The 26,117-nt window shown below is 40.9% G+C and overlaps 1 protein-coding gene across 1 annotated transcript in view; it reads right to left on the bottom strand.

Annotated features, from left to right (window-relative positions):
• si:dkey-11f4.7 (piezo-type mechanosensitive ion channel component 2) overlaps positions 1-26,117 on the bottom strand; it is a 64,311-nt gene that overhangs the window by 33,440 nt on the left and 4,754 nt on the right. The window contains exons 3-23 of the mRNA XM_057830634.1: positions 25,928-26,029; positions 25,776-25,821; positions 25,456-25,615; positions 25,169-25,370; positions 24,865-25,078; positions 21,957-22,122; positions 21,783-21,875; positions 21,336-21,377; positions 21,120-21,244; positions 20,855-21,017; positions 16,781-17,047; positions 10,936-11,044; positions 10,725-10,846; positions 8,433-8,492; positions 7,277-7,425; positions 7,050-7,214; positions 5,133-5,174; positions 2,281-2,313; positions 2,054-2,169; positions 1,748-1,923; positions 1,494-1,670 (exon numbers count right to left, since the gene is read on the bottom strand). Coding sequence (XP_057686617.1) covers positions 1,494-1,670; positions 1,748-1,923; positions 2,054-2,169; positions 2,281-2,313; positions 5,133-5,174; positions 7,050-7,214; positions 7,277-7,425; positions 8,433-8,492; positions 10,725-10,846; positions 10,936-11,044; positions 16,781-17,047; positions 20,855-21,017; positions 21,120-21,244; positions 21,336-21,377; positions 21,783-21,875; positions 21,957-22,122; positions 24,865-25,078; positions 25,169-25,370; positions 25,456-25,615; positions 25,776-25,821; positions 25,928-26,029 — 2,729 coding nt within the window. The remainder of the gene's footprint in view (positions 1-1,493; positions 1,671-1,747; positions 1,924-2,053; positions 2,170-2,280; positions 2,314-5,132; positions 5,175-7,049; positions 7,215-7,276; positions 7,426-8,432; positions 8,493-10,724; positions 10,847-10,935; positions 11,045-16,780; positions 17,048-20,854; positions 21,018-21,119; positions 21,245-21,335; positions 21,378-21,782; positions 21,876-21,956; positions 22,123-24,864; positions 25,079-25,168; positions 25,371-25,455; positions 25,616-25,775; positions 25,822-25,927; positions 26,030-26,117) is intronic.

The raw sequence follows: 26,117 nt of genomic DNA, 5'->3' as shown, positions 1-26,117 counted from the left end.
GACTGCGAAGGGCATACAATGGCTAAAAAATATATATAAAAGAGCACAGCCGTTGCTCTCTTGTAACGAGCAATGGATAGTTGAATACAAACAGCGGCGCAACACATGTGGACAGACAGTATGACAATAATCACATGGATAAAGTGTATTCTTTGTCTTCTTTGAAGAGTATTATTATTAGTACTGCAGCAGCTTAGTGAGTGTTGTTAAATAGGATAATAATGTCCATTGAATTGTTGTAATAAGTGTGGCAAAAACTGTTTTATTCAGCATTAAGCTATTCTCTTCTAGAGTGCTATTTTTCCTTTTGAAACCAATAAGCCGTTTCTGAGATGGGTAGAATCACTGGCATTTCCATTCATTTCAGTCGAGAAAGATGATTTGAGTCTGAGTCTTTGGAATTACGTAATCATAGAAACCAATCAAAGTTGTATCCATTATTCTACTTTATTTTGATGCTGTTCACACCTGTGCAGAGGTGGGTAGTAACGCGTTAGATGTACTCCGTTACATTTAATTGAGTAACTTTTTGAGAAAAATGTACTTCTGAGAGTAGCTTTACTAAGCCATACTTTATACTTTTACTTGAGTAGATTTGTGAAGAAAAAACACTACTACTCTGCTACTTTGGGCTACACAAGAGTCGTTACATTTTCCTTCTTTATTCTACATATTAGATTTTTTTTCTTGCCAGCGATGCCAAGAGTAGCGCTACTGATTTAACCAATGAGACGTCGCCACAATTATCACATGACTCATTACACTAGTCAGACGCAAGCTTACCGTTCTGCGATCACGCCAGCCTGTTCAATTACGTGGCGTCTTTAAAGATTAAAAATGAAGTATTTGACATAGAGCGCTGCCTCAACATGACTCGAAAGCCAGGATTTAACCTCCCTCCAGTTTTTATTTGGCACCGATTGACCACGGAAAAACAAAGATATGATCATTTTAAATTTCATACAAGGCAAACGGGAACTATTCTCTCCACTAGAGGGAACTCATGCTCTTTGGACGAATAATGCTTCTTTTTCTTTTTTTTTTTGTATTTCTTTGGCTTAATGTGGTTATGTATTGGGTTATTGTTCTGTACTATTATAACAACAGTTCATATCGATACGTTTGTGCTGAGAAAAAATACTGTTGTTTAAAAAAAAAAAAAATCAAACAAAAATAAGCAGTTACAATGTTACTCATTACTTGAGTATTCTTTTCACTGGATACTTTTTTACTTGTACTTGAGTACATATTTTTGGATGACCACTTTTACTTTTACTTGAGTAATATTATTAAGAAGTAACACTACTCCTATTTGAGTAAATTTTTTGGCTACTCTACCCACCTCTGTCCCTGTGGCTTGCATTCACTACATTTATTAATGGTTTTTACAGTACAAACAGAATTAATAAAGTTTACTTTAGCTCAGTTTGGTTTACGTCTAACTAGATCCAAAGCCGCAATCAAAGATGCAAAATATGAGTAAATGCACTCACTGCAGTGCAGTTGGAGGAGTAGTCAAGAGGTTTGATGACCTTTAGCTGGTAAAACATTTTGCAGACCACCATAACACAGGCCCATACGGCAGACACGCTTGATGCCGTTGGCCGTAAGCGTTGAAAAGGGATCGCAAAAACCCACAGAACCAAGAACAGTGAGTTCATGAGAGAAACCTAGAAACACAGAGCAATGGAACCAGGTCACAACAACAAAACAATGGTTTGCTCTTCTCCTTTATCTAGTAGCCCACCTCTTTCAAGGATACCCAAATGATGCCGGATGACACAAATTTGAAGCCATGGAGTTCCATTAGTCTCCAGCTTAGCTCCTGAAGTTTCTGGAGGCCTAAGATAGCCTGAATGAGCAGCAGGCTGGCCCGATCCACAATCACAACCCACTTGTCCTCACAATTGCTGGCCATAGTTTCTGGGAGGGTCACAAAGATCCAGCAGTGTGGGTGATGACGTAAAAGGTGTTGTGGTTATTAATGCTGAAAGATCATCAACCACAAATTGAATTGACATCAAGCTACAACCTGTCGGCAAATGGCGTTTACCTTCTCCCTTCATCTCCTCCTGCTCCAGTTCATCACCTCCTTCTGACGTCATCTGCAGTTCGATGTTGTCCAGAGTCTCCTGACTTTTTCCACTACCTATGTTCTCCTTCCGAAGTCTGTACAAAGAAAAAACATTCAAAAAGTAAACACCTCTGGGTTGTAAAATTTGGAAATCATTCAAAATTTGTGCCAGAGGCATTTGGGAGTTTTAGTTGTCAAATGCATACCTTTGCCGGAGCTTTTCAATGTTTTCTTTTATACTGGTCAGAAAGTCAGAGAGAAAAAAAGAGAGATTACAGTGACTGCTGTCGCGGTTAGCGTCATATGCCCAGTACAAATTAAATACTCAAATCTGTATTGATTATTTTTAATAGTTGGCCATGTAACAAAAAGAACATCAAAATTGTATTTTGGCCTTATACATGTCAGATAAAAGTTCATCTATATTATGCACAGCCACCATTAACTCATTCACTACCAAACATCATGTCACAAGACCCCTTCTCTCAAGCTCTACAGAATATTGTGTTTATGGCTACATGAATGGTAAATGGAGTTACACTTGTATAACGTTTTTCAAACATCAAGGCATTCAAAGTGCTTTGAGACTATTTGCTCATTTATCTACTGATGAAACAGCATCAGGAGTAACGTGGGGTTCAGTATCTTGCCCAAGGATACTTGGGCAAGGTCACCAGGGCGGAGAATAAAACCCACAATATCTGGGTTGGGGATGACTCCTCAACCACTTAGCCACACCACCGCACATAATATGAACACATACGTATAGTAACTTACAAAAAGAAAAATTGGATTAACATATTTCATCATTAAAAAAGTTGTTGTTTTTTTTGTTTCTACTCTTTTTTTGCAGTTCTTTAGTTATGAGTAGTTGAACATCATAAACAACATTGTTATACGTCATTGGTAGTGAATGAGTTAAACAAACAAAAAATAATAATAATAATAATAATGACAATGTACCTCTACAGCAAAGGTCGGGAACCTATGTCTCACGAGCTATATCTGGCTCTTTTGATGAGTGCATCTGGCTCTCCGCCAACCCGTAATTTTAAATGTGGAACCGGCCGGCTCATTTGACATGAACGAGCTGTGATGAGCTGATGGTTCATTCACACATTTTTCTTGGACCTTCAAACATAGGTCGCAATAATAGGCTTCAATTCAGTGCCCATCTGTGGTCCTCCCATCGCGGATTGCACAGAGCTGTGCGTAAGTACAGAGCTCGTCTTGCGCCTTAAATCTCTGCTCAGCCAGAAGCGGGGCTGAACTCAATGCCGAACGATCTGGAGTATATAAAAAGGCGTATGGGAAAATTAAACCACGAAAGTGAACTGCGTGGTACCTCAAGTCATAGAGGTGTGCAATCAGTTTGACCTCCATGACTTTTTCGCCTGTCAAAATTATTGAGTTCTCTGGCTGCGGTTTTACCCTTAAAAGGAAATATATGCATTTCCACACCATGATTCTTTTTGTGTTAAGTGCGCAACGAATGTAACATACCAAGTAACAATGTCAGGCTTTCGTTGTTGTTTTCTAAAGATTTATTTCAATCACAGCTCGGTGACTGCTCATAAAAGCCGAGCTTGCCCTCACTCTCCCGCATGATGCGTTTAAATGCGCCCACGACAAAAAAAAGCTGGCAACAGAATATGTAAATAGATATACACACTGCTGGCCAAGAGTATTGGCACCCCTGCAATTCTGTCAGATAATGCTCAATTTCTCCCAGAAAATGATTGCAATTACAAATGCTTTGGTAGTAATATCTTCATTTATTTTGCTTGCAATGAAAAAAAACACAAAAGAGAATGGGGGGGAAAAAACTAAATCATTATCATTTACCCAAAAATCCAAAATGGGCCAGACAAAAGTATTGGCACCCTTTGAAAAATCATTTGATGCTTCTCTAATTTGTGTTATTAACAGCACCTGTTACTTACCTGTGACACATAACAGGTGGTGGCAGTAAACTAAATCACACTTGCAACCAGTTAAAATGGATTAAAATTGACTCAACCTCTGTCCTGTGTCCTTGTGTGTACCACATTGAGAATGGAGAAAAGAAATAAGACCAAAGAACTGTCTGAGGACTTCAGGACTCAAGACTACAAGTCTGTCTCCAAAGACCTAAATGTTCCTGTGTCTACCGTGCACAGTGTCATCAATAAGTGTAAAACCCATGGCACTGTGGCAAACCTCCCTAGATGTGGACGGAAAAGAAAAATTGACGAGAGATTTCAACGACAGATTGTGTGGCTGGAGAATAAAGAACCTCGACTAACATCCAAACAAGTTCAAGTCAAGCCGTCCTGCAGTCCGAGGGTACAACAGTGTCAACCCATACTATCCGTCGGAGCACTGGAGACTTCTAAAGTGTCCAGCAATGAGTCCAGACCTGAACCCCATAGAACACCTGTGGAGAGATCTGAAAATGGCAGTATGGAGAAGGCACCTTTCAAATCTCAGAGACCTGGAGCAGTTGGCCAAAAAAGAATGGTCTAAATTCCCAGCAGAGCATTGTAAAAAAAAAACTCAATGATGGATACCGGAAGCGGTTGTTCGCAGTTATTTTGCCTATAGGTTGTGCTACCAAGTATTAGGCTGAGGGTGCCAATACTTTTGTCGGGCCCATTTTTGGAGTTTTGTGTAAAATGATCATGATTAATTTTTTTCTTTTTTTTTTGTCATTCTCGTTTGTGTTTTTTCATTGCAAGCAAAATAAACGAAGATACTACTACCAAAGCATTTGTAGTTGCAATCATTTTCTGGGAGAAATTGGGCATTATATGACCGAAAATAAGGATATTGACACACACACACTGTAGGCTCTCATGGAATCATATTTTAAAATATGTTGGGTTTTTTGGCTCTCTTGGTCAAAAAGGTTCCCGACCCCTGCTTTACAGTATGTACATTTTACTTGTTTCTGTATAAAATTGAACTCTGATTTATACTGTATATTTGTTTAAATTTCTGCTTTCTGCTGATTTTACTTTGACTCATATCTGATGCTCATCTCACCTGATCTATAATACAAAGAGGGACGAAGACTTACATGTCAGAAATCATGTTGACCGAACTTCTCAGTTGTTCCTCTCTAAGTAAAGGATAGATGGAGGAAAAATTATTTCATTGTACGCTAGGGTCACATTAGTTTCTCTATTATATACAGTGCCTTGCAAAAGTATTCGGCCCCCTTGAACCTTGCAACCTTTCGCCACATTTCAGGCTTCAAACATAAAGATATAAAATTTTAATTTTTTGTCAAGAATCAACAACAAGTCGGACACAATCGTGAAGTGGAACAAAATTTATTGGATAATTTAAACTTTTTTAACAAATAAAAAACTGAAAAGTGGGGCGTGCAATATTATTCGGCCCCCTTGCATTAATACTTTGTAGCGCCACCTTTTGCTCCAATTACAGCTGCAAGTCGCTTGGGGTATGTTTCTATCAGTTTTGCACATCGAGAGACTGACATTCTTGCCCATTCTTCCTTGCAAAACAGCTCGAGCTCAGTGAGGTTGGACGGAGAGTGTTTGTGAACAGCAGTCTTCAGCTCTTTCCACAGATTTTCGATTGGATTCAGGTCTGGACTTTGACTTGGCCATTCTAACACCTGGATACGTTTATTTTTTAACCATTCCATTGTAGATTTGGCTTTATGTTTTGGATCATTGTCCTGTTGGAAGATAAATCTCCGTCCCAGTCTCAGGTCTTGTGCAGATACCAACAGGTTTTTCTTCCAGAATCTTCCTGTATTTGGCTGCATTCATCTTCCCGTCAATTTTAACCATCTTCCCTGTCCCTGCTGAAGAAAAGCAGGCCCAAACCATGATGCTGCCACCACCATGTTTGACAGTGCGGATGGTGTGTTCAGGGTGATGAGTTGTATTGCTTTTACGCCAAACATATCGTTTTGCATTGTGGCCAAAATGTTCAATTTTGGTTTCATCTGACCAGAGCACCTTCTTCCACATGTTTGGTGTGTCTCCCAGGTGGCTTGTGGCAAACTTTAAACGAGACTTTTTATGGATATCTTTGAGAAATGGCTTTCTTCTTGCCACTCTTCCATAAAGGCCAGATTTGTGCAGTGTACGACTGATTGTTGTCCTATGGACAGACTCTCCCACCTCAGCTGTAGATCTCTGCAGTTCATCCAGAGTGATCATGGGCCTCTTGGCTAAATCTCTGATCAGTTTTCTCCTTGTTTGAGAAGAACGTTTGGAAGGACGGCCGGGTCTTGGTAGATTTGCAGTGGTCTGATGCTCCTTCCATTTCAATATGATGGCTTGCACAGTGCTCCTTGAGATGTTTAATGCTTGGGAAATCTTTTTGTATCCAAATCCGGCTTTAAACTTCTCCACAACAGTATCTCGGCCCTGCCTGGTGTGTTCCTTGGCTTTCATAATACTCTCTGCACTTTAAACAGAACCCTGAGACTAATGGTTTTCATAATACTCTCTGCACTTTAAACAGAACCCTGAGACTATCACAGAGCAGGTGCATTTATACGGAGACTTGATTACACACAGGTGGATTCTATTTATCATCATCGGTCATTTAGGACAACATTGGATCATTCAGAGATCCTCACTGAACTTCTGGAGTGAGTTTGCTGCACTGAAAGTAAAGGGGCCGAATAATATTGCACGCCCCACTTTTCAGTTTTTTATTTGTTAAAAAAGTTTAAATTATCCAATAAATGTTGTTCCACTTCACGATTGTGTGCCACTTGTTGTTGATTCTTGACAAAAAAATTAAATTTCATATCTTTATGTTTGAAGCCTGAAATGTGGCGAAAGGTTGCAAGATTCAAGGGGGCCGAATACTTATTCAAGGCACTGTATTTATACCATATTAGAATAAATCAAATTGACGTTTTTTTCACCATAGTTCCTGCCATATGTGTTGAATCAGCTAGACTACTCTCAATATCTCTTTTTCAATCAATATTTGCTTTCCCTCTCACCTGGAAATTTCTCGGACAGGAACATTGCCAATGTCACTGAGGGTCAGGAAGTCAGAGTTGAAATAATGCAGCTGAAGAATACAAGCCAAGAGGAACGCTGCAGGAAGCAGGATGCGGGTGAAGAGCTCTACTGTGTCATAGCGTTCCAAACCCAGATCCCGTAGACTAACAGAGGATACAAAATGAAACACAAAATTTACAATCGGCGTGTCATTAACTTTACTCACCCATCCTCGGACATGCCCAGGATCTGTCGGAAGAGTGCGGACACACTTCGGAACTGGTACATGTAGACAGCGATCAACACTAACATGGAGTAGCCTACCACCACCGCCCAGAACATCTTCAAGTATCGACGCCACAAATCAAAACGAACCTAAAATATACCCAAAAAACCCTTGATCAACTTATATTAAAAATTTTGCTATTTGTTTGTTAAGTAATGATTTTGACAAAGAAACAGTTTTATGATGTACTATCACTATTGGAAAACAACCAAAGAAAGCAAAAAAAAATCCCGACACAAAAAGTTTCTGCCGAAACAGGCTGCCAATGAACTAAGGATAAAAAAGAGGATTTTGTTGTTCATTTTGACAGATACCATACCATGTTTGTTCTAAAAAATAAAATAAAAAATTAAATACTTGGATTCAAAGTGCAGTGGATGGGGCAAAGTTCCATACGTCTTAGATATTAACATTAACCCTTGAGTTTGTGTATATTTCCTTAATGTTTTACTTTTTTTACCCTAAACGGTAGAAAAACCTTTTGTCTTTATTTGGTAAGCTTGTAAATTTTAATAGGATGAGGTTTAGTAAATTTATGTAGAAATTGTTAATGAATCAATACAGGATCATTAAAGATCCTATTTACCTATTAAGGAATTACTATCCCTACCGCACAATGCAAATAGACCACAGGGTTGCTGACGATATCCAAATAGAGAATTAATGGTGTCTTGTGCCCACCGCCTTTTCAGCCATTAGGCATTTGTGTGCTAAGTGAGCAGTGTGTATCTAAAAGGTCAGCAGAAACACAAGAAGGGCGAGGAAAACCAGGAAAACGCTAACAAAAATGGATGTGTGTGCATTTATGACTTGAAATCAATAGAGAGGGCTAATTTGACTGTGTTTGTGCCTTGCCTTGGTTTGCATACCTTAGATGACCTTACCTGAGACCTTCTAAAGATTTTTAAGCATCTGTCTCATGAGGTTAAAAAGAAACATGCATCAGAAATATACGCTTAGTTTTGATTCACCCTGTCAGTGATTGTGGTTGTAGTTTGCAGTGTCATACAACTGTACTGCAGTATTCTGATAGGGAGTTATTTATAATATTTGACATCTGTTTAGGTAACCATAGCAGTCAAAATGCAACACATACCTGGTACATAACAACGAAGGAGAGGAATAGGACAATGTAAAGAATCTTGTAAACAACCACCTGAGAAAATCATACAAAGTCAAGATCATTGTAAGTACATTTATATTCCTTTGACATACAGTACAGGCCAAAAGTTTGCACACACCTCGTTCAATGCAGCACAAATGAAGATCCCAACCCCACTGATAAAGCAATAAACTTCACAAATCAACCCTGAAAAGGCATACCTGTGAAGTCAAAAACCACTTTAGGTGACTCCCTCTTCAAGTTCATCAAGAGAATGGCAAGAGTGCGAAATAGTAAGCAGAGCAAAGGGTGGCTACTTAGAAGATGCTAGAATATTATACATGTTTTTAGTTATTTCACCTTTTTCTGCGAAGTACATAATTCCACACTTGGCCATTTATAGTTTTATTACATTCAGTACGAATTTACAATGTAAATAGTCCCAAAAATAAAGAAAACCCACGAAGGAGAAGGTGTGTCCAAACCTTTGGCCTGTAATGTATCATCCTATACTGTCTTTACTGCAAGTTGATTCATCATTGCATGTTTAAAATGGGTCACTCAGAAAGGATGAATCAAAATTGAACCCCTTCAGGGACAGTGGACATCTATTCAAAAGTTCTCATTATTTAACTCATTCATAGAATTCATAATGGTATTGACAGGTCACTTCCCCCCTCCCCTTCAAGCAGGGGGGCCGCCCACATCAAGAGGAGCTGTGTATAAACATAAACATATGCATGCGGCATATGTAACGCCGGATTTAGTTGAAAAAGTAAGAAACCTGTACCGCATATCAACAGGAAGGATTGTCTCAGGAGTGATTTGTTCGAGGATTCAAGGTAATTATTATAATTTTTTTGTACCATGCATGCATTTTGAAACGTTGTGAAAAAAATCAATGGGAGAAATTAACTGCTACAGACTAGCATTGCCCATCGACATAATTTGTAAAATAAATGCTACCTGCAAGTTTTTTTTGCTTTTAACCAACAATTGAGACTGTTATACGTCCATATCTATAAAGAATTCAGGGATTTAAGCATCTATTCACAAGAATTTTCAACTTAAAAAGCTCTTTGTCGACTTGGTCAGCTTTGACGGAGATAGGCCCCCTATTAATCGGCCCCTCGCCCCGTGTCCCGTCAATACCATTATGAAGTCTATGACTCATTCATCGCGAGCCAAGGTCACAGAGTACAGCGGTATGAAAAAGTAACTGAACCCTATGGAATTTCTCAATTTTCTGCATCAAGTCACCATCAAATGTGATCTGATCTTTGTCAAACTCACACAGATGTAAAAACAGCGTCTGCTTTAACTAAAACCACTCAAACATTTATAGGTTTTCATATTTTAATGAGGATAGCATGCAAACAATGATAGTTTAGTTAAAGCTGACACTGTTTTTTTCATTTGTGTGATTTTGACAAAGATCAGATCACTTTTGATGGTGATTTTATGCTGAAATGTGAGAAATTCCAAAAGTTTCAGATACTTTTTCATACCACTGTATGTGTTGTGGTAGTGAGTAAAAGAGGGAAATTGAGAACACCAATTGACAGCAAAGAACGTCCAATCCATTTCAACTGGGAGAGGAAGGGAGCAATTGAATGATTGCTTCCATCACTTTCCAGTTATTAATATTTAAACTTTTTTTTTTTTTTTTTTTTTTTTTTACCAAAATGGATCCTTCAATCAATTTATTCATTGTATTTAAAACGATGTATGTATATTGTTTTATAGCCCATCTCAAAATAAATGCGGGAAACACTATTATTACAATTGGGGGTCAAATGGTGGCTGCAAAATATTGTCCGATGGGCTGCGATTGGCCCCTGGGCCACAAGCTTCATACCTCTGTCCTATGTGAACATAATAAAAACATTTAAGAAAATCATATTTTGTGCACGAAAGTGTTAAAGTTTCGCAACTGTGTTCATAAAGTAATGAAGCTGATTCGGTTGGTCTACAAAGATACTCTCCAAAAGTCTGAAGTTGAAAATCTGCATAATTGAAATTCTAAATATTCGCAAATGCTACTTAAAAAGTCACCAAAATATTCTTAAATCTACTGAAATACTACTTAAAAGTAATCTAAATACAAAAGTACTGTAATGACTTCAGAAGAAAAGTCACCTTAACATAATGCATACTTGTCGATTTTTTTGTCGATACTTTTTTGCAATGAAACATTTTCTTAAATTTTGACGATGCAAAGCAGAGATGCTTTGGAGTATTTTCTATAAAGTGTTTTCTTCTGACTGTTTATCAGTGCATGTGTACCGTTCCAGAGAAGCTGACCACAAAGAACATGGAACAGCAGAAGAGGATCCAGTATTTGACTAGGACACCTTTCACTCCCGAGATTAGCATGGCCATAACTGGAGAGGGCTGGTTTTCCTCTGCTAAAAATGGTACATACAAGGGAGTGAAAGACAAGAAAATCCGCATGAAAAAAAAACATTGAATCTCTGTGAGAAACAAATTAAATTACTTTGAATAACTTTGATTTCATCAAGCGATTTGGCCTTCAGCTTCTGCTCCTCTTGTCTTTCCTTCAGCTGCTGGCGAAACATCAACCAGAAGCTGAATGTGTAGAAAACCTGCGTAAAAAGCAACACAAAACATGTTTAATATATTTATTAGGAGTATTTCTATGAAATGCTGTGAAGAAATCTAAAAATGTTAATAATTGAAGAGATATTTTGGAAGTCCTATCAATTTGGCAAGAAAGGCAAACAGAACTCGGTGCCACATTCGACACGGTTGATCACAACATACTACTCAGCAGATTGGAACAGTGGGTAGGCCTTACTGACACTGTTCTTCAGTGGTTCACGTCTTATTTACATGATAGGGATTTCTTTGTGTCAATCAGAAACCATCAGTCAGAACGAACCAAATTCACGTGTGGAGTCCCTCAAGGGTCAATTCTTGGACCACTCTTATTTGAATGAATGAATTAATTTATTGTCATTGTCATTGTCATCATCATCAGTATCATTGACAGTTACAGAGTGTGTGATAGTTTGGCCAAGAAAGAGAAACATTGACACAGAATATGGAGTAATTTGCCCGAAAAGACTATGACAGACAAAGGAAGACGGGAAAAAAGCATATGCTTATCGATACCCGTCCCCCAACAGCCCGGGACGCACAGTCTAGCATGTTAGTGTTGCATAGTCCATTTTTTTACTCATATATCTTTCCAAAAGTCATTGATTGCCATGGCATTTCGCAATATTGTCAATTTGAGTAGGTTCATTGGATAGGTTGATTTCCAAGTTGGTGTAGGGAGGGATGGCCGGGGTATCATGGAGGCCCACGTCTGCTGTATCCGCTCTGGAAGATTAGTCATCATCCTCCCTTGCCCGGTTCTCGCGAGCGAGCCTTTCATGATCCCGAATCTCCGTGATGATTTTCGTGACCATTTGAGCGGTGGCATCACTTAACGCTGCTTGTTCCTTCGTCACCTGGGACAATTTTTCGCCTTTGTTACGAGCAATCTGTCAGGGAATGCTGGGCAGGCAGGTGTGTGTGGACCCAAACGCAGGAAACAAAATGCAAGGCAGGAGGCAGAAGGCAATGAACTCAAAAAACGTTTTAATTATAACTAACAAAAACACAAAGTACAAACAAAACCACTGGGGATAAAAGGGCAAGATTAAAACAAAACTTACTTAAATCAGAGGGACTGGTACACGAGGGCTTGGAACGGACTTGAAGTTTGGCAGAGACGGACATAGACATAGACAATGACGCAGCAAGGAGTGAACAGAAAATGGGAGCTTATATACACACAAGCAGACAAGGGATAACGAGACAACAAGGAACAGGTGAGCACAGGAGGATAGTCTAGAAGAAGGCACATCAGGTGAAATCAATGGGCAATCACAGGGACAAGTCACACTAGGAGAAAACAAACACAAAACCTAACAGTACCCCCCCCTCAAGGGACGGATCCCAGACGTCCTGAAGAAACAAAAAGTCCGAAGGTTGCTCGGGGGAGGGAGCAACACCAGCCCGTCAGGGCCAGTCAGGCGGGCGTCCAGGACGCCAGGCATGGGTTGACCGCAAGGGTCGATCTGGAGGGCGTCCAGGGCGCCAGACGTTGGGCGACTGCACGGGCCGATCAGGAGGGCGTCCCAGACGAGGCAGTGCTCGGTCCTTCATGCCGCCAAGCCGTGGCAAGAAGCGGGGAGCAGCATCGTCGGGGCGAGGGCCAGGAACTTCGGCGTCTGCTGGCGGGACAGCAGCGGTGTCGTCTGCTGGCGGGACAGCAGCGGAGTCGCAGGAGACTGCTGGCGGGACAGCAGCGGAGTCGCAGGAGACTGCTGGCGGGACAGCAGCGGAGTCGCAGGAGACTGCTGGCGGGACAGAAGCGGAGTCGCAGGAGACTGCTGGCGGGACAGCAGCGGAGTCGCAGGAGACTGCTGGCGGAACAGCAGCGGAGTCGCAGGAGTCTGCTGGCGGAACAGCAGCGGAGTCGCAGGAGTCTGCTGGCGGAACAGCAGCGGAGTCGTAGGAGTCTGCTGGCGGAACAGCAGCGGAGTCGCAGGAGTCTGCTGGCGGAACAGCAGCGGAGTCGCAGGAGTCTGCTGGCGGAACAGCAGCGGAGTCGCAGGAGACTGCTGGCGGAACAGCAGCGGAGTCGCAGGAGACTGCTGGCGGAACAGCAGCGGAGTCGCAGGAGTCTGCTGGCGGAACAGCAGCGGAGTCGCAGGAGTCTGCTGGCGGAACAGCAGCGGAGTCGCAGGAGTCTGCTGGCGGAACAGCAGCGGAGTCGCAGGAGTCTGCTGGCGGAACAGCAGCGGAGTCGCAGGAGTCTGCTGGCGGAACAGCAGCGGAGTCGCAGGAGAAAACAGAAGCGGTCGGCGCGGGCACAAGACTGCGGGGAGCCGGCGCGGGAGGCACTCGACTGCGGGGAGCCGGCGCGGGAGGCACTCGACTGCGGGGAGCCGGCGCGGGAGGCACTCGACTGCGGGGAGCCGGCGCGGGAGGCACTCGACTGCGGGGAGCCGGCGCGGGAGGCACTCGACTGCGGGGAGCCGGCGCGGGAGGCACTCGACTGCGGGGAGCCGGCGCGGGTGGCACTCGACTGCGGGGAGCCGGCGCGGGTGGCACTCGACTGCGGGGAGCCGGCGCGGGAGGAACTCGACTGCGGGGAGCCGGCGCGGGAGGAACTCGACTGCGGGGAGCCGGCGCGGGAGGAACTTGACTGCGGGGAGCCGGCGCGGGAGGAACTTGACTGCGGGGAGCCGGCGCGGGAGGAACTTGACTGTGGACGAGCACGCCGAGGCTTCCGGACGATGTTCTGTGGCAGACTGGGTGGCACATTACGTGGTGAAATCGAAGGAGGGTAGTAGGAACTACGGCCCTTACCTGGGCGCCCCCGCTGGCCACCACGCGGAGGTCCAGTGTAGATGGCCAAACGGGAACCCAGGTAAGGGTCCAGAGAAAAAGGCTGGGAAGGGGACGTGGGATGACTAAGGCGTGACAAAAACTGAGAGGGTGAAGAATAGGGCATGGAATCAAAATCTGGGTCGGAGTCGGTGTCAGAAAGAAAATCATATGAATTGTGATACTCTTCAAAATCAGAAAAATCGGAATCTAAAAAAACGTGGCGAGGCAGAACATAATCAGGGGAACGGGCGGATGAACGTTGGCGTGCACGCCGGTGCCGGATCTTTCCCGCTGGGTCCACAATTGGCTGCGTCATTCTGTCAGGGAATGCTGGGCAGGCAGGTGTGTGTGGACCCAAACGCAGGAAACAAAATGCAAGGCAGGAGGCAGAAGGCAATGAACTCAAAAAACGTTTTAATTATAACTAACAAAAACACAAAGTACAAACAAAACCACTGGGGATAAAAGGGCAAGATTAAAACAAAACTTACTTAAATCAGAGGGACTGGTACACGAGGGCTTGGAACGGACTTGAAGTTTGGCAGAGACGGACATAGACATAGACAATGACGCAGCAAGGAGTGAACAGAAAATGGGAGCTTATATACACACAAGCAGACAAGGGATAACGAGACAACAAGGAACAGGTGAGCACAGGAGGATAGTCTAGAAGAAGGCACATCAGGTGAAATCAATGGGCAATCACAGGGACAAGTCACACTAGGAGAAAACAAACACAAAACCTAACACAATCTCCATTGCCCCGTTGAGTTGACGCTTCATTCTCAACGAGAATTGGTGTACCCAGAGGGCACCAAGAAGCAGCAGGAAGGCGAGAGCCATCAGTGAGCCAAAGATAAAGAGGTACTCGACATCTTTTAACATCTATATGCTTCCGCTAGAGCAGATTATGGAACAGTATGACATCTCCTATTACACCTATGCAGATGACACACAACTTTACATTTCTGTGTCCCAATATGATTATAGTCCCTTAGTCTCCCTGAGTAAATGCATTCATCAAATCAATGAATGGATGTGCCAGAATTTTCTCCAGTTAAATGTGGAGAAGACAAAAGTGATCATTTTCGGGCCAAAAAAGGAAAGCTCAAAGATAAGCAGCCACCTTAGCACAATGTCACTCAGGTCAGAAATCTTGGCGTAATTATTGACTCAGGCCTAAAATTTTATAGCCATCTAAAGTCCGTCACTAAATCTGCTTATTACCGCCTAAAAATATAGCCAGAATTAAGGGGCTTCTGACTCAACAAGACATGGGAAAAACTTATGCGCGCATTCATTTTCAGCAGATTGGACTATTGCAAAGGTATATTTACAGGTCTTGATTAAAAGGAAATTGGACCACATTACACCAGTTTTGAAATCGTTACACTGGCTTCCAGTAAGTCAAAGGATAGACTGTTTCTTGCACTGTACATTGCGTACAGTAAATGTTAATTTTGTCGTCATTGTTCCAATATTTCTGACAGTCATACTTTGACCATTCATGAATATAGAATTTTGAAATATTACAGGAAGCCTTTAAATCTTAGAGGTTTTTCTTTAGTCTTGCAACAAGTAACTACATATGGCAAAAGCAGTGTACACAGTGGTTGTTAAATTAATGCTTCTCTAAACTTTTCCTTTATACATTTGTAAGTTTCTCAACATTTTCAAAATTGCTTAGCTTGTTCAAGTAGGAGCTGAACCCATGCTGCCAGGACTGAAGTTAAGCAAATATACCACTACACCCACATTGAAGTATTTGTACGGTGTACCCCATTATCTTCTCAATATGGACTGTGCTTTATCTGACTACCATTGTCTTCTCACAGTCCAGACCGGTGGGTCCATCTGTGCTGTCGTTCTCTGACTTGGTCACATAGCAAATATCCCCAATCATAAAAGTAATAATTTATATAATCTCAATAATTTCATTATTACAATCATGAGCCACATTGTAGGAAATTAACATGTACATGTACTTAATGTATAACTGATCTATGATTGTTTTAATATTACATCAATTACTTAGCATGTACGAAGACAAAACATCTTCATATTGTTGCTTTATTGTTGTTGTTGTTTTGTAATCCTCCATCAGCGTGGTTGTTTATTGTGTCTGTACCTTCTTGTTTGTTGTTTATTTTTTGTTAATGTGAATATTTAAGTGTGGTACTTGCTGCAGTGACAAACCAATTCAAGTTGTTCTTTTGTTAAGGTTGTATGCATATCTTGACGGTTTGCTTATGTTGTTGGTGAATAATCAAGACAAAATTTGAACATAAATGTGGTAATATCAATCAGTCATTGCATTTTTAAAAACTTTTAATAAAACATTAAACTCAAACAGCTTTACATAGTTAAAATCAACCCCTTTTTAGCACCCATCCAACTTTATCTAAAATTAATATTATGACCTATGACATATGGCTGCATAGTAGACTCCCGATACCTTCCATTCTCAGAGAACTGGATGAAACGTTTGCGATTGGCTAGCCTTAGTATTGCACATGTCGAAATGAGCTTTACATGCACTTGCAGGAAGGAAAAATCTATACCTTTGACATTGTTGTTTTTGAAATATTCGCCTCTTGAAAGTAACTTGAAGTGGACAGTAGTGGAAACTATGGATTCCATTTCCATCTGTTTTCATTCCTGTCCACTCCCAGTACAAAAAGTACACCGATGCCTTACTGTGACTGCGTCTAACTCCTTAACTTTAGAAATGGCCAGGACCATAGGGCCCACAGGGGTTTGTACGGTAAAAGTAATTCTAAAAACATAAGAAGGTCCTGGAGAATCAAGACACTTAAAAAGCAGTAAATGCATCACTTAGTATATATGCTGTTTACTTTTTAGGTTTGTTCAGACTTGGCAAAGATTTGTGCTATAAGTGCCGCTCTAAAGAATACCCTTGTGTATCTCAGTGTTACCTTTGGTCCCAAGTGGATGCAAGGAGCAGGGTGATAACTGTTCAGATCAAAGTCCTCTATGACAGCCTGAGGCAGACCAGGGTACAGCTCGGCCCGGCTCAGGCGTAAGCCACTGACGAAGCCTAAAACCACGAGAACCGTGCCATACACTGCCAAGAAGGGGGCGGACATCATAGCATATCGGCGCCGATCTCGCATCATCCAGATGATACACGACCATATAAGCAAGGCAAAGGTCAGCCAGTTGGTGTAGGTTATGCTCCACACCTTCACAGGATAAAAGAAGGTATAGCAAGGTTGTTTTTATTTATCACAATTAGAGCTTCCCATAATTGTATTCAAGCACAGGTACATCTAAAATTGGAATATCATAAAAAAAGTTTTCTTGGTCATTCATTTCAGATGGTGAAACATACAGTCTATTAAATAGAATCACAACACACATATTGAGATAATGCACACCTAAGTTTCTTATGATGTTAATATTTATGGTTTACAGACCTATTTTATTCTATTCTAGTTGATAATTAACTTAGTTTGTATTCCACTCTGTTAATTAACTCAAAACATCTACAAAGGCTCGGTCAAAATGCTACACAATCGTACGGAAGACTGCTGACTTTCTAAATGTCCAGAGGACAGTCAATCGACTAGCCTGGTAAGCCAGCCTGACTTTTGCCATGTATCTTTAAAGAGCATATGACACGAGAAAAAAAGTCTTAAATGGCATTATTATGTGAATTACAATCATATTTTGAGACGATTCGACTATATACAACAATTTAGCAAAGCGCAGATGACAAGAAATTAGTCTTTTAATCTGCCAGTTAGCCACTCCTACCATTATAGGGCTTTAGCGTCCCCAACAGGTGGATGACGTCAGCGGTAGACTGGGCTCATCGGTTTTACTATTCAGCCCATTGAGGGGGAATTATTCAGAACGAGGAAAACGCGACGAAGAGAGCCGCAAAATGTCATTGTTTCAGTCTCTCTACTCCAATATTTTTACAGGATATTCTTTATATCCAATTTTTTTCCCCCCCAATAGCTATATAAATGGCTTGAGAAGGACCAGTCAGACCATCAAGGGGAAACTATTCACAACGAGGAAAACGCGACGAACAGAGCGGCAAAATGTCAGTGTTTCTGTCTCCTTACTTCAATATTTTTACAGGATATTCTTTTTATCCAAGTATTTTCCCCAATTGCTAAATAAATTGCATGGTCATGACATATAACAGTCTTGTGCTGAATGGAATATGAAATAATAAAAATGCATTTATTCAGGACGACATGGCAAAATTACTCCATAATGGTCAAAACTGTCGACTTCACCTTTACTGTTGCACCTCCCGAACGATATTTTATGACACCTAAATCGGACATATGTCATTTCCCTTCCCCGGCTTCGGAGAATGTAAACAAACCAGAAGACGTGACAGCTAGCCGACATGCTAACCCGGACCGAGTGATGTTTCAAAGTCTTCCAAGCGGAAAATCACACATAACTAGCCTGGATTATTTGACATGACGACCAGGTTGTCGATTGTCTTCGCGGATCGGCAAACCACCCGGCGGAGAGCAATTTACAGTTCGTTCCCCGGAGGAGGGTGGCTGGAGTTGTTGTGCAGCTAACGTGCTGCTGCTAATGAGCATTAGGAGAGCTTTTTACATGCCTATCAATGATCAAACGTAAGTAGTCCTTCATTTAAAGAAAGTTTGTAGTGTTTACTTTGTAATCGCTGTATTCATATTTGACATAATACAAAACAAGATGTTTACTCACTTCCTCGTAAATCCAATGGTCCCACAGTAAATATCCACGGTGAATGGGAACCTTTTAAACTCCAAAAAGGCGCATATGCCTCTCCCTCATACAGAATGATTTTTCTGCAGCCGTTTGGCTGGCGTGATGCGAAAAATAAACGTATTAATCCGCAAAATCAGCTGAATCCTTGGTCCTCATACACAACAGTACACTGTAGCGTGAAGAGGACGTCTTCTACCGTACACGTCACAGCGCCCTCCTTCTCAATGCAAGACCGAAGCCGGAAGTCACTCATTTTCATGGCGCGGGATTCAAAAAACTGAATAAAAATAGCGATCGCTTCCACACACATCCAAGCGGTCCAGATCATTCAGGGGCATAAAATATCGCGTGTATTATGAAATAAACATGCTTTTTCGTGTCACAGGCACTTTAAAGGGTTCCACGGATAAAAAGACATGTAATTCTTAAAAGATAAATGTTAGTATAAGTTATAATAATCTGATATTAAAACCCCTCTTAATGTTTTCCTTTTAATAAAATTTGTAAAATTAGTTCAACTAGTAGGTCGCCATTGTTGTTGACGACGCAATGCACTCTGGGCAGTGACGTGACTGGGCAGCGCTGCCGAGCTACCACATTGTCTTTAGCTACATAAAAATGTCGTCGGTTCTTCCCTTCCAATTTGAACCCGGGCGGAAAAGTGATGAGCAGACAGCACTGTCGATATTTCACAAAACGAGCAGCAAAACCAATTAAATGAAGGTCTCCAGCAGGATTCGAACCCGCCTATTCTGTGCGACAGACAAGCGCATAGACCACAGGACTATACTTGCGCGTGACTTTGGAATTATGACTTTTCTTATAAAGCAATCGCAACCCTCATGTGTTGTCTGTCTGTGCGATAAAACCTGAAAATGAAACGCAACTGAAAAGAAAGTGCGGCTGTCACAGACACAAAAAGGGTCCGTGACAGTAGGTCGAGATCAATTAAAAAAGACCTGAGGGAAGCCGCGGTGAGAGGGAGACAAACGAAAAAAACAAGGCAATGATGCAATTAGATACGAACGGATATGCAAACTGTCAAATGGCAGCAAGTCAATATCTCGGCAAGCCGCCTGGGATCGGTTTAAAGACACTGCTGATGATCTGGAATTGAATGCAGGTACGACGTTGGGAACTCATTACACTGCTCTGTAACAAAATAATCTGACAAGCAGAATGTGATAAAATCATGCCAGTCGTCATACTAGCTTCACTTGCTAGCTAACACAGTTGTTCTCCCAGTCCAGCCCAACTGCGTCATCACCCCCAGCGTGCATTGCGCGCATGAAACATGGTGCCCTCCGTCAGTCAAAACATGTAGTAAATATTATAGATTTTGAAAACAACGGCAATAATATATGTGTTTCTAATGACATATTTAGTGAAAGACAACAATTGTGGCTTATAAGAGCCTACAATTCTTTAAGTCTGCGGTTCCCTTTAACATCTGAGGTTCCCTTTAACATCTGACACCTTTCATATAGAGCTACAAACTGTAGTGAGCCACAAAGGGTCTTTGTTAAAATAAGCTGTATCCTAGCATATTAACAGAAAATTGATTGCGAGAAAAAAATTGTGGTTAGAGAAAGTACTCCAGCAACAGGGATAACTGGACACATATTGATTAAAATAGATTAAAAAGAATTGGACATGGGCTGTGTCGGTGCTTTGAGAGCCACCACACACAGAAAAGAACTCTTACTTAATGGTCTAAAGCCATCCTTTCAAATTAAATCAAATATTGCATTTCATTCGTCAATCAAGGGTCTAGACCTAAGTCGGATTAATGTGAAGGCAAAGAATCCAAGTTGCTTTAAGTCCAGCGTGACCCATTTTGAGTAAGAATTTTAGGTGACATGTCATCTGCTGACGTGGTTTCACTGTGTTTTCTGAAGGGTACATGCAATGCAGCCATCTACCAAGATATTTTCGAGTCTTTCATTATTCCTTCAGCTGACAAGCTGTAAGGATATGCTGGATCCACAGTGTCATAGGTACCAAAAGTTGGTTTGTCTACCTTGCAAAGCAAAGGAGAAGAAAAAATAGTTAAGTGTTGCTCTAGCTAAACCATTTACCCTAATATTATTACATTCTTTTATAGTATATACAGTAGACTAGTATATTTCCTAAGCTTGTACAATACTAATGACAACATTAGAACACTAAAAACTGGGTTTTATTTACTCCTTTGGACATTTGGGAGCACTTGATTTGTCCATTCAATTACAAATCTATTTATAATTCATAGGTTGACTTCCTACCATCATGATGATTAGACCGCTGACATAGCTGTGTTTTTGGAGCAGCTTTCCAAAGATAACTAGACCACTTGGGCTAGAGTCGGGAGAAGAATTTTCTGTGAGACTGGCCAAGGACTGGTCAGTCCTCTCCATTACACCTTGGCTCTCCGTAGCTGAAGGGACAAACAGACAAGGCAATAACATTTCGCCTTCAGTGCCGCAATAAAGAAATTTAAAAAGTGAATATAAACATCCTTTGAGGTATTCAATTTATCTACCATGTGATGGTGAATTTATGCCTTCATACTGTGAGAGAGGGTAACAATTGGTGTATCCGGCACCTCCAAGCAAGCTTCCTTGATCCTCTCCATAGACCCCTTGCCATGAGTTTCCTTTCATTAAAATCATTGGCTTTGGAAAAAGAATGCATACATTAAAGTGAAAAATAGGAAAGCATATGCTGTCTTCGCCAACAGAAGTATTAAAATGAAAAATCCTCTACCTCGTTTGGTAGATACGTTTCCTCCTCTGTGCTGCTCAAGAGCTAAAATTAGAAGAAAGAAAATACTCATTTCGTTGATAGCACTAATATTTTTGGTGCGTTTTGTGTTTGTATGTAAAGAATGCCAAAGCATTTAATTCATAGAAAATCACTTAGTAAACTTCATCATGATTCATTTAATGGGCTTTACTTTTATAGACAGTCTGGCGTAAATACTGGCTATCGTTCCCTTTAAATGTGGTAAAATCATCCCTTGCAAGGAGACATCTCAGTGCGGAAAAATACACAATAATCCGCATTTTTGCTGCACTATGCTAATGTGACAACAGATAACGGTAGCAGGCTCCTCCATTAAATGAGTTAAACTTGGTATCAGAACCAAAATACAGGCTTAGCAATACCTAATTCAAGATATAGTACACATGGTATACATGATTTATAGATTACATCATGCTTATCTCCCGTGATGTACACAACTCTGGAGAAGCTTGGGGGAGCATCTGGAGTGTAAATTGGACTATCTTCACCGTTAAAGTTTTCCTGGAAAAAAAAAAAAAAAAACCTCAACTTTATAATTTGACTTAATTGCGTATGAAAAAGATGAACTCAGTGTTGACCAACCTCATCTGTGATTTGGACCCATTTGTGTAGCAGAGTAACCAATGTGTAATACAACAGCAGCAAAACAAAAGGGTTGATGAAGTCTGGCCAGGTGACGTTGGGCTGGAGACCGAGCATATACGGGTCAGAACTGTTAGTTCGGATCACGCCAGTCATTCCAAACAGCCTAAGACAGACAGACAGATCAAATTCAACTTCTTGGATACATATCCCTACATAACACAGACAAATTTGTTTTGTACTAGTATGTACATTTTCTACTCCGTATGAGAGGGTTAGTAGACCGATTATCAGCCGGGCTGATTATTGGCGCCTATATTTGGAAATTTGACATATATCGGTATCAGACTTTTTTTTTTTTTTTAATCCGACTGGCCGATATGAAAAAAATCCATTTAAAACTGGGTTATTTCAGCTCAGATGCAATAGTATTCACCCCATCCTCTGATTGGTTAAATGGTAATGGTCAATAGAGTTGTACTTGTATTGCGCCTTTCCACCTTTTTAAGGGTTAGCGTTTAGGGAAGCAAGTTTTTATTTGCATTTACTAGAGATAATGCTGAGCCTGAGAATTCCTACACTTTTTGTTTTTGTTTGAAGTTAAAACAAAGTTAATTTCAGTTATATTGAAATGTGATATTGTTTATTGTGAAAAAAATCAGGGAGCTATTATCTAAGTTTTTATTTAACTTTACAAGAGGTTCTGCTGAGTCTGAGAACTTTTTTTGTTGTATTTTCTGTAGAAATTTTTTTAGGGAGCTATTTTTTATTCAACCTTTTATTCAACTGTATAAGGACACATGGACACAAATTTAATACACCTTACAACAACATAACTTCCATGCGGCGGCTTAGCGGCACACAGACGGCTTTTTTTTTTTTTTTTTTTAGGTGTTTCGATGTTTAGGTAAAGTACTCGGTCGCTTGCCTGCACAGTTTCACAGTCGGCCAGCACACACACATACGCAACACACATACGCACCAAAAAAAAAAAAAAAGGGGCACTGTGGGCATGCAGGGGCAAAGGTGCAGGTGCTCAAGCCCCCTCTGCCCCCCCCCCCCCCCCCCCCCCCGCACGTGCCTGAGCTCCTACAGACACTGCGCCACGCCTTCCCGTAGGAAGGCCGACCCAGGCAGACCATTGAGTTGGCTTTCACTGTGATAAACTCAAACACACGCTGCGTTCTAACGCTGGATTTAAGTAGGTGGAAACAGAACAAATGTTTTACTGCATACAAGCAGGCAGGAGTGTCTCAAAAGTGATTTGGTCGAGGATTCAAGACAATTATTATATTAAATAGCACCCTGCACGTTGGATTACACAATAGCGTAATTTTAGCTTGAAATATTTACATAAAATGAATGACAACAGCCCAGTTGTTTGCTTTTAACCAAGTATCTAGACTGTTTTATGTTCATATCTATAGAAATTCGTGGATGTACGCATTTATTTACATGAATTTTCAACTTAAAAAGCTCTTTGATTTGTGATGGCCGCCATGTTGTATCCATACACAGTTGTGTAACTTTTTCATTCAAATGATCACGTAATTTAAAAAAAAAAAGTAGTCATTTAGACATTTCTGCATCCATACAAAAAAAAATCGCCTTTTACGTGTTTCATTTTATGTAAGGTTTCAATCTAAAAACGACAAGGGCCAGATAGCTGGTGTTCTGTCAAATTTTGCATCCCATCAGAAATTGCAACTTTGCGGTTCTGCGAATGCCCGTAATGTTAAAAATGGCCACGAATACAGCGGTTCCAAAGTAAACACTACAAACTTTCTTTAAAGAAAGGAATATTAATTTATGTTTGATCATGGATGGACATCTAGAAAAGTTCTCCTCAGACACATCCCACCATGCTAGCTGCATACAACAACTGCACACCGCTCTTTCATTGTTAATGTCTTCACTTTGTCGTTAAGCATTAATTTACGCCATTTTCGTGTTGCACATGTATGTTTATGATGTCACTTGTTTATCTAGCACCTTTGGATAACATTCAGAGTCCATCCGAATGTTAAACAGGGCTTATTCACCACCGCAAAAACTTTGGGAGCAAAATATTATAAGAGAGCAAAATTTGACAGAACACTGGCAAGACGTGCTGAGGCAATAGTAACATCGGAATTCAACCTAAATAAGTTGTGATTGTATATAGAAAAATGCACATTTTGCTTTTGTTCAGTATAATCAAGATGATTCTGCATGCTTTCCTCAAGCATTAAGTTTCTGATCTGAAAATTGAGTGATTTATTAGCTGTTGAAAACTTGCACTAAATGAAAAACATTTAGGTTGCTATTTTGGGCAAAAACTCATATGATATGTTAAATATTGCTATTGATCCTGAAATATAGATGTTTATCTTTGCATTTAGTGATTTTTGTGCGTCTAGCTTAAAATTTGATAATTTTATGGCCATTTTAAGTTTTGTTATACTTGTATAAAAAAATAATGAATCGGTTATCTATTAGGGAAAGACTTTGATTTTTTTGGTGTCACTGCAAATGGAGTTTCATATATGCCTAATGGAGGTGCTTGTTTTGGTTTTAGGTCGCTAGCGGCTTTGGTTTTGAAAATATTTGATTTTTTTTTTTAAATAGGCCCCCCACGGATCGGCCCTGTGCCCGGTGTCCAGTGAACTGATAGTGAAGTCTAGGGTCTTGGAAATTCAGGCACTCCTGGAGCTAATTTTTTATTTGTGTGGTTCAATGAACATGCTTTAGGCATTTCAATGAATTTCAGTGTTTGCATTATTCAATTGTTTACACCAATTTTTACACTTTTACATCAAATGATTATCAAAAATCGGTTATTGGCCCCGCTAACGACTAACAATCTGTATCAGGCCTGAAAAAAACCATATCGGTCGTTCTCTACTCCATACGCAATAAATCTATTTACCTAGCAAAGACATCATCAGGTGGTACCAGCTGCTGGGACAGAGGAAGCTGGTAAACATAGAGGGCTAGAAGGTGCCCTCCACTGAAGATAGTCATCATGACACAGAGAGAGCTGAAAAGAAGCAGGCTGGTCGATCGGCCAAGTATCCACCACCACACCAATCCAAGGAACGTTCCAAAATATACACCAGAGGTAAGGGACGGTAGGGTGATACCTGGGAATTTACACACAGTAAGAAAATAACATGACAAATAATATTCCGGCATTGAAACAACCCTAAATGTATGGACCTGTTGCACCTTACCAGCCAGTCCGAGTAATAAAGTGACTACCACTTTGCCCGCAGTGTTCATAATAGTTGATAACAACAGCCTAAAGCCAGCCGCAAACATCAGGAACTTCTGAACAAACTGAGGCGGAACTGACTCAACAGGTACCGTGCTCTCGTCTGAGCTGTCAGAGCATTCGCTCCCTTCATCAGACTCTGTATCGGAGGTTTCCAGGTCCTGCCAGATGCCATACATTCAGATCCAGATCCCTGTTTTTCTTCTCCTCATTTTGTATACGAATAGTGAAGCCTGATATGCTTACCTCTGAGTCAGAGGGTGGGATCCCATTTTCGTGGAGGTTGACCTGAGGTGCTGCTCTTAGTAGTTTTCTGCAGAGTCTTAGTATGAAGAGTGTGGAAACAAGAAGGCCAATGTCTGGTGCTAGGAGGCGTACAATGTTCCCTGGGTCGACAGAAATGAATCTGGAAACACATGCACTATTTCCTTTAAATTTGTATCACTACGAGAAAAAAAAATGAATTCACGTTTGATTAATAAATTATGGACATTTTTGACCATCAACAGAAGAACCTAGGTGAGTATTTTATTGTTTGACGACACTGTTCAAAAGTGATTCCTTACCTCACAATACCCACATGGTAGAGGACATCCTCCCAGAAGCCACTAACTGTTGAAAAGATCACCAGAGGAAGAGGAAAGGTGGTCAAGATATTCTGTGCTTTTAGGCACTGATTTTGGAAAACATTAACACAATTGCTCGTGTGTTGTTCTACCCTCTGGTGTGATGTAGGCAAAAGGGATCTGCATGAAACACTGCAGGGTGAGGAACATCAAACTAGTATAGATTATCTTCCGCAGGAATCCTCCCGTGTTACCTTCAGAGAAGGGTAAAGTTATAAAAATGTTTTGTCAAAATACTGTAGGTGCCAAAAATATTTATGCTAACTACAATATGTAGACATA

Source organism: Corythoichthys intestinalis, chromosome 2 (assembly GCF_030265065.1).
Source record: "Corythoichthys intestinalis isolate RoL2023-P3 chromosome 2, ASM3026506v1, whole genome shotgun sequence".
NCBI classification, from domain to species: domain Eukaryota; kingdom Metazoa; phylum Chordata; class Actinopteri; order Syngnathiformes; family Syngnathidae; genus Corythoichthys; species Corythoichthys intestinalis.
The sequence above is the reverse complement of the archived record's forward strand: the minus strand, read 5'-3'. Positions and strand labels throughout refer to the sequence as shown.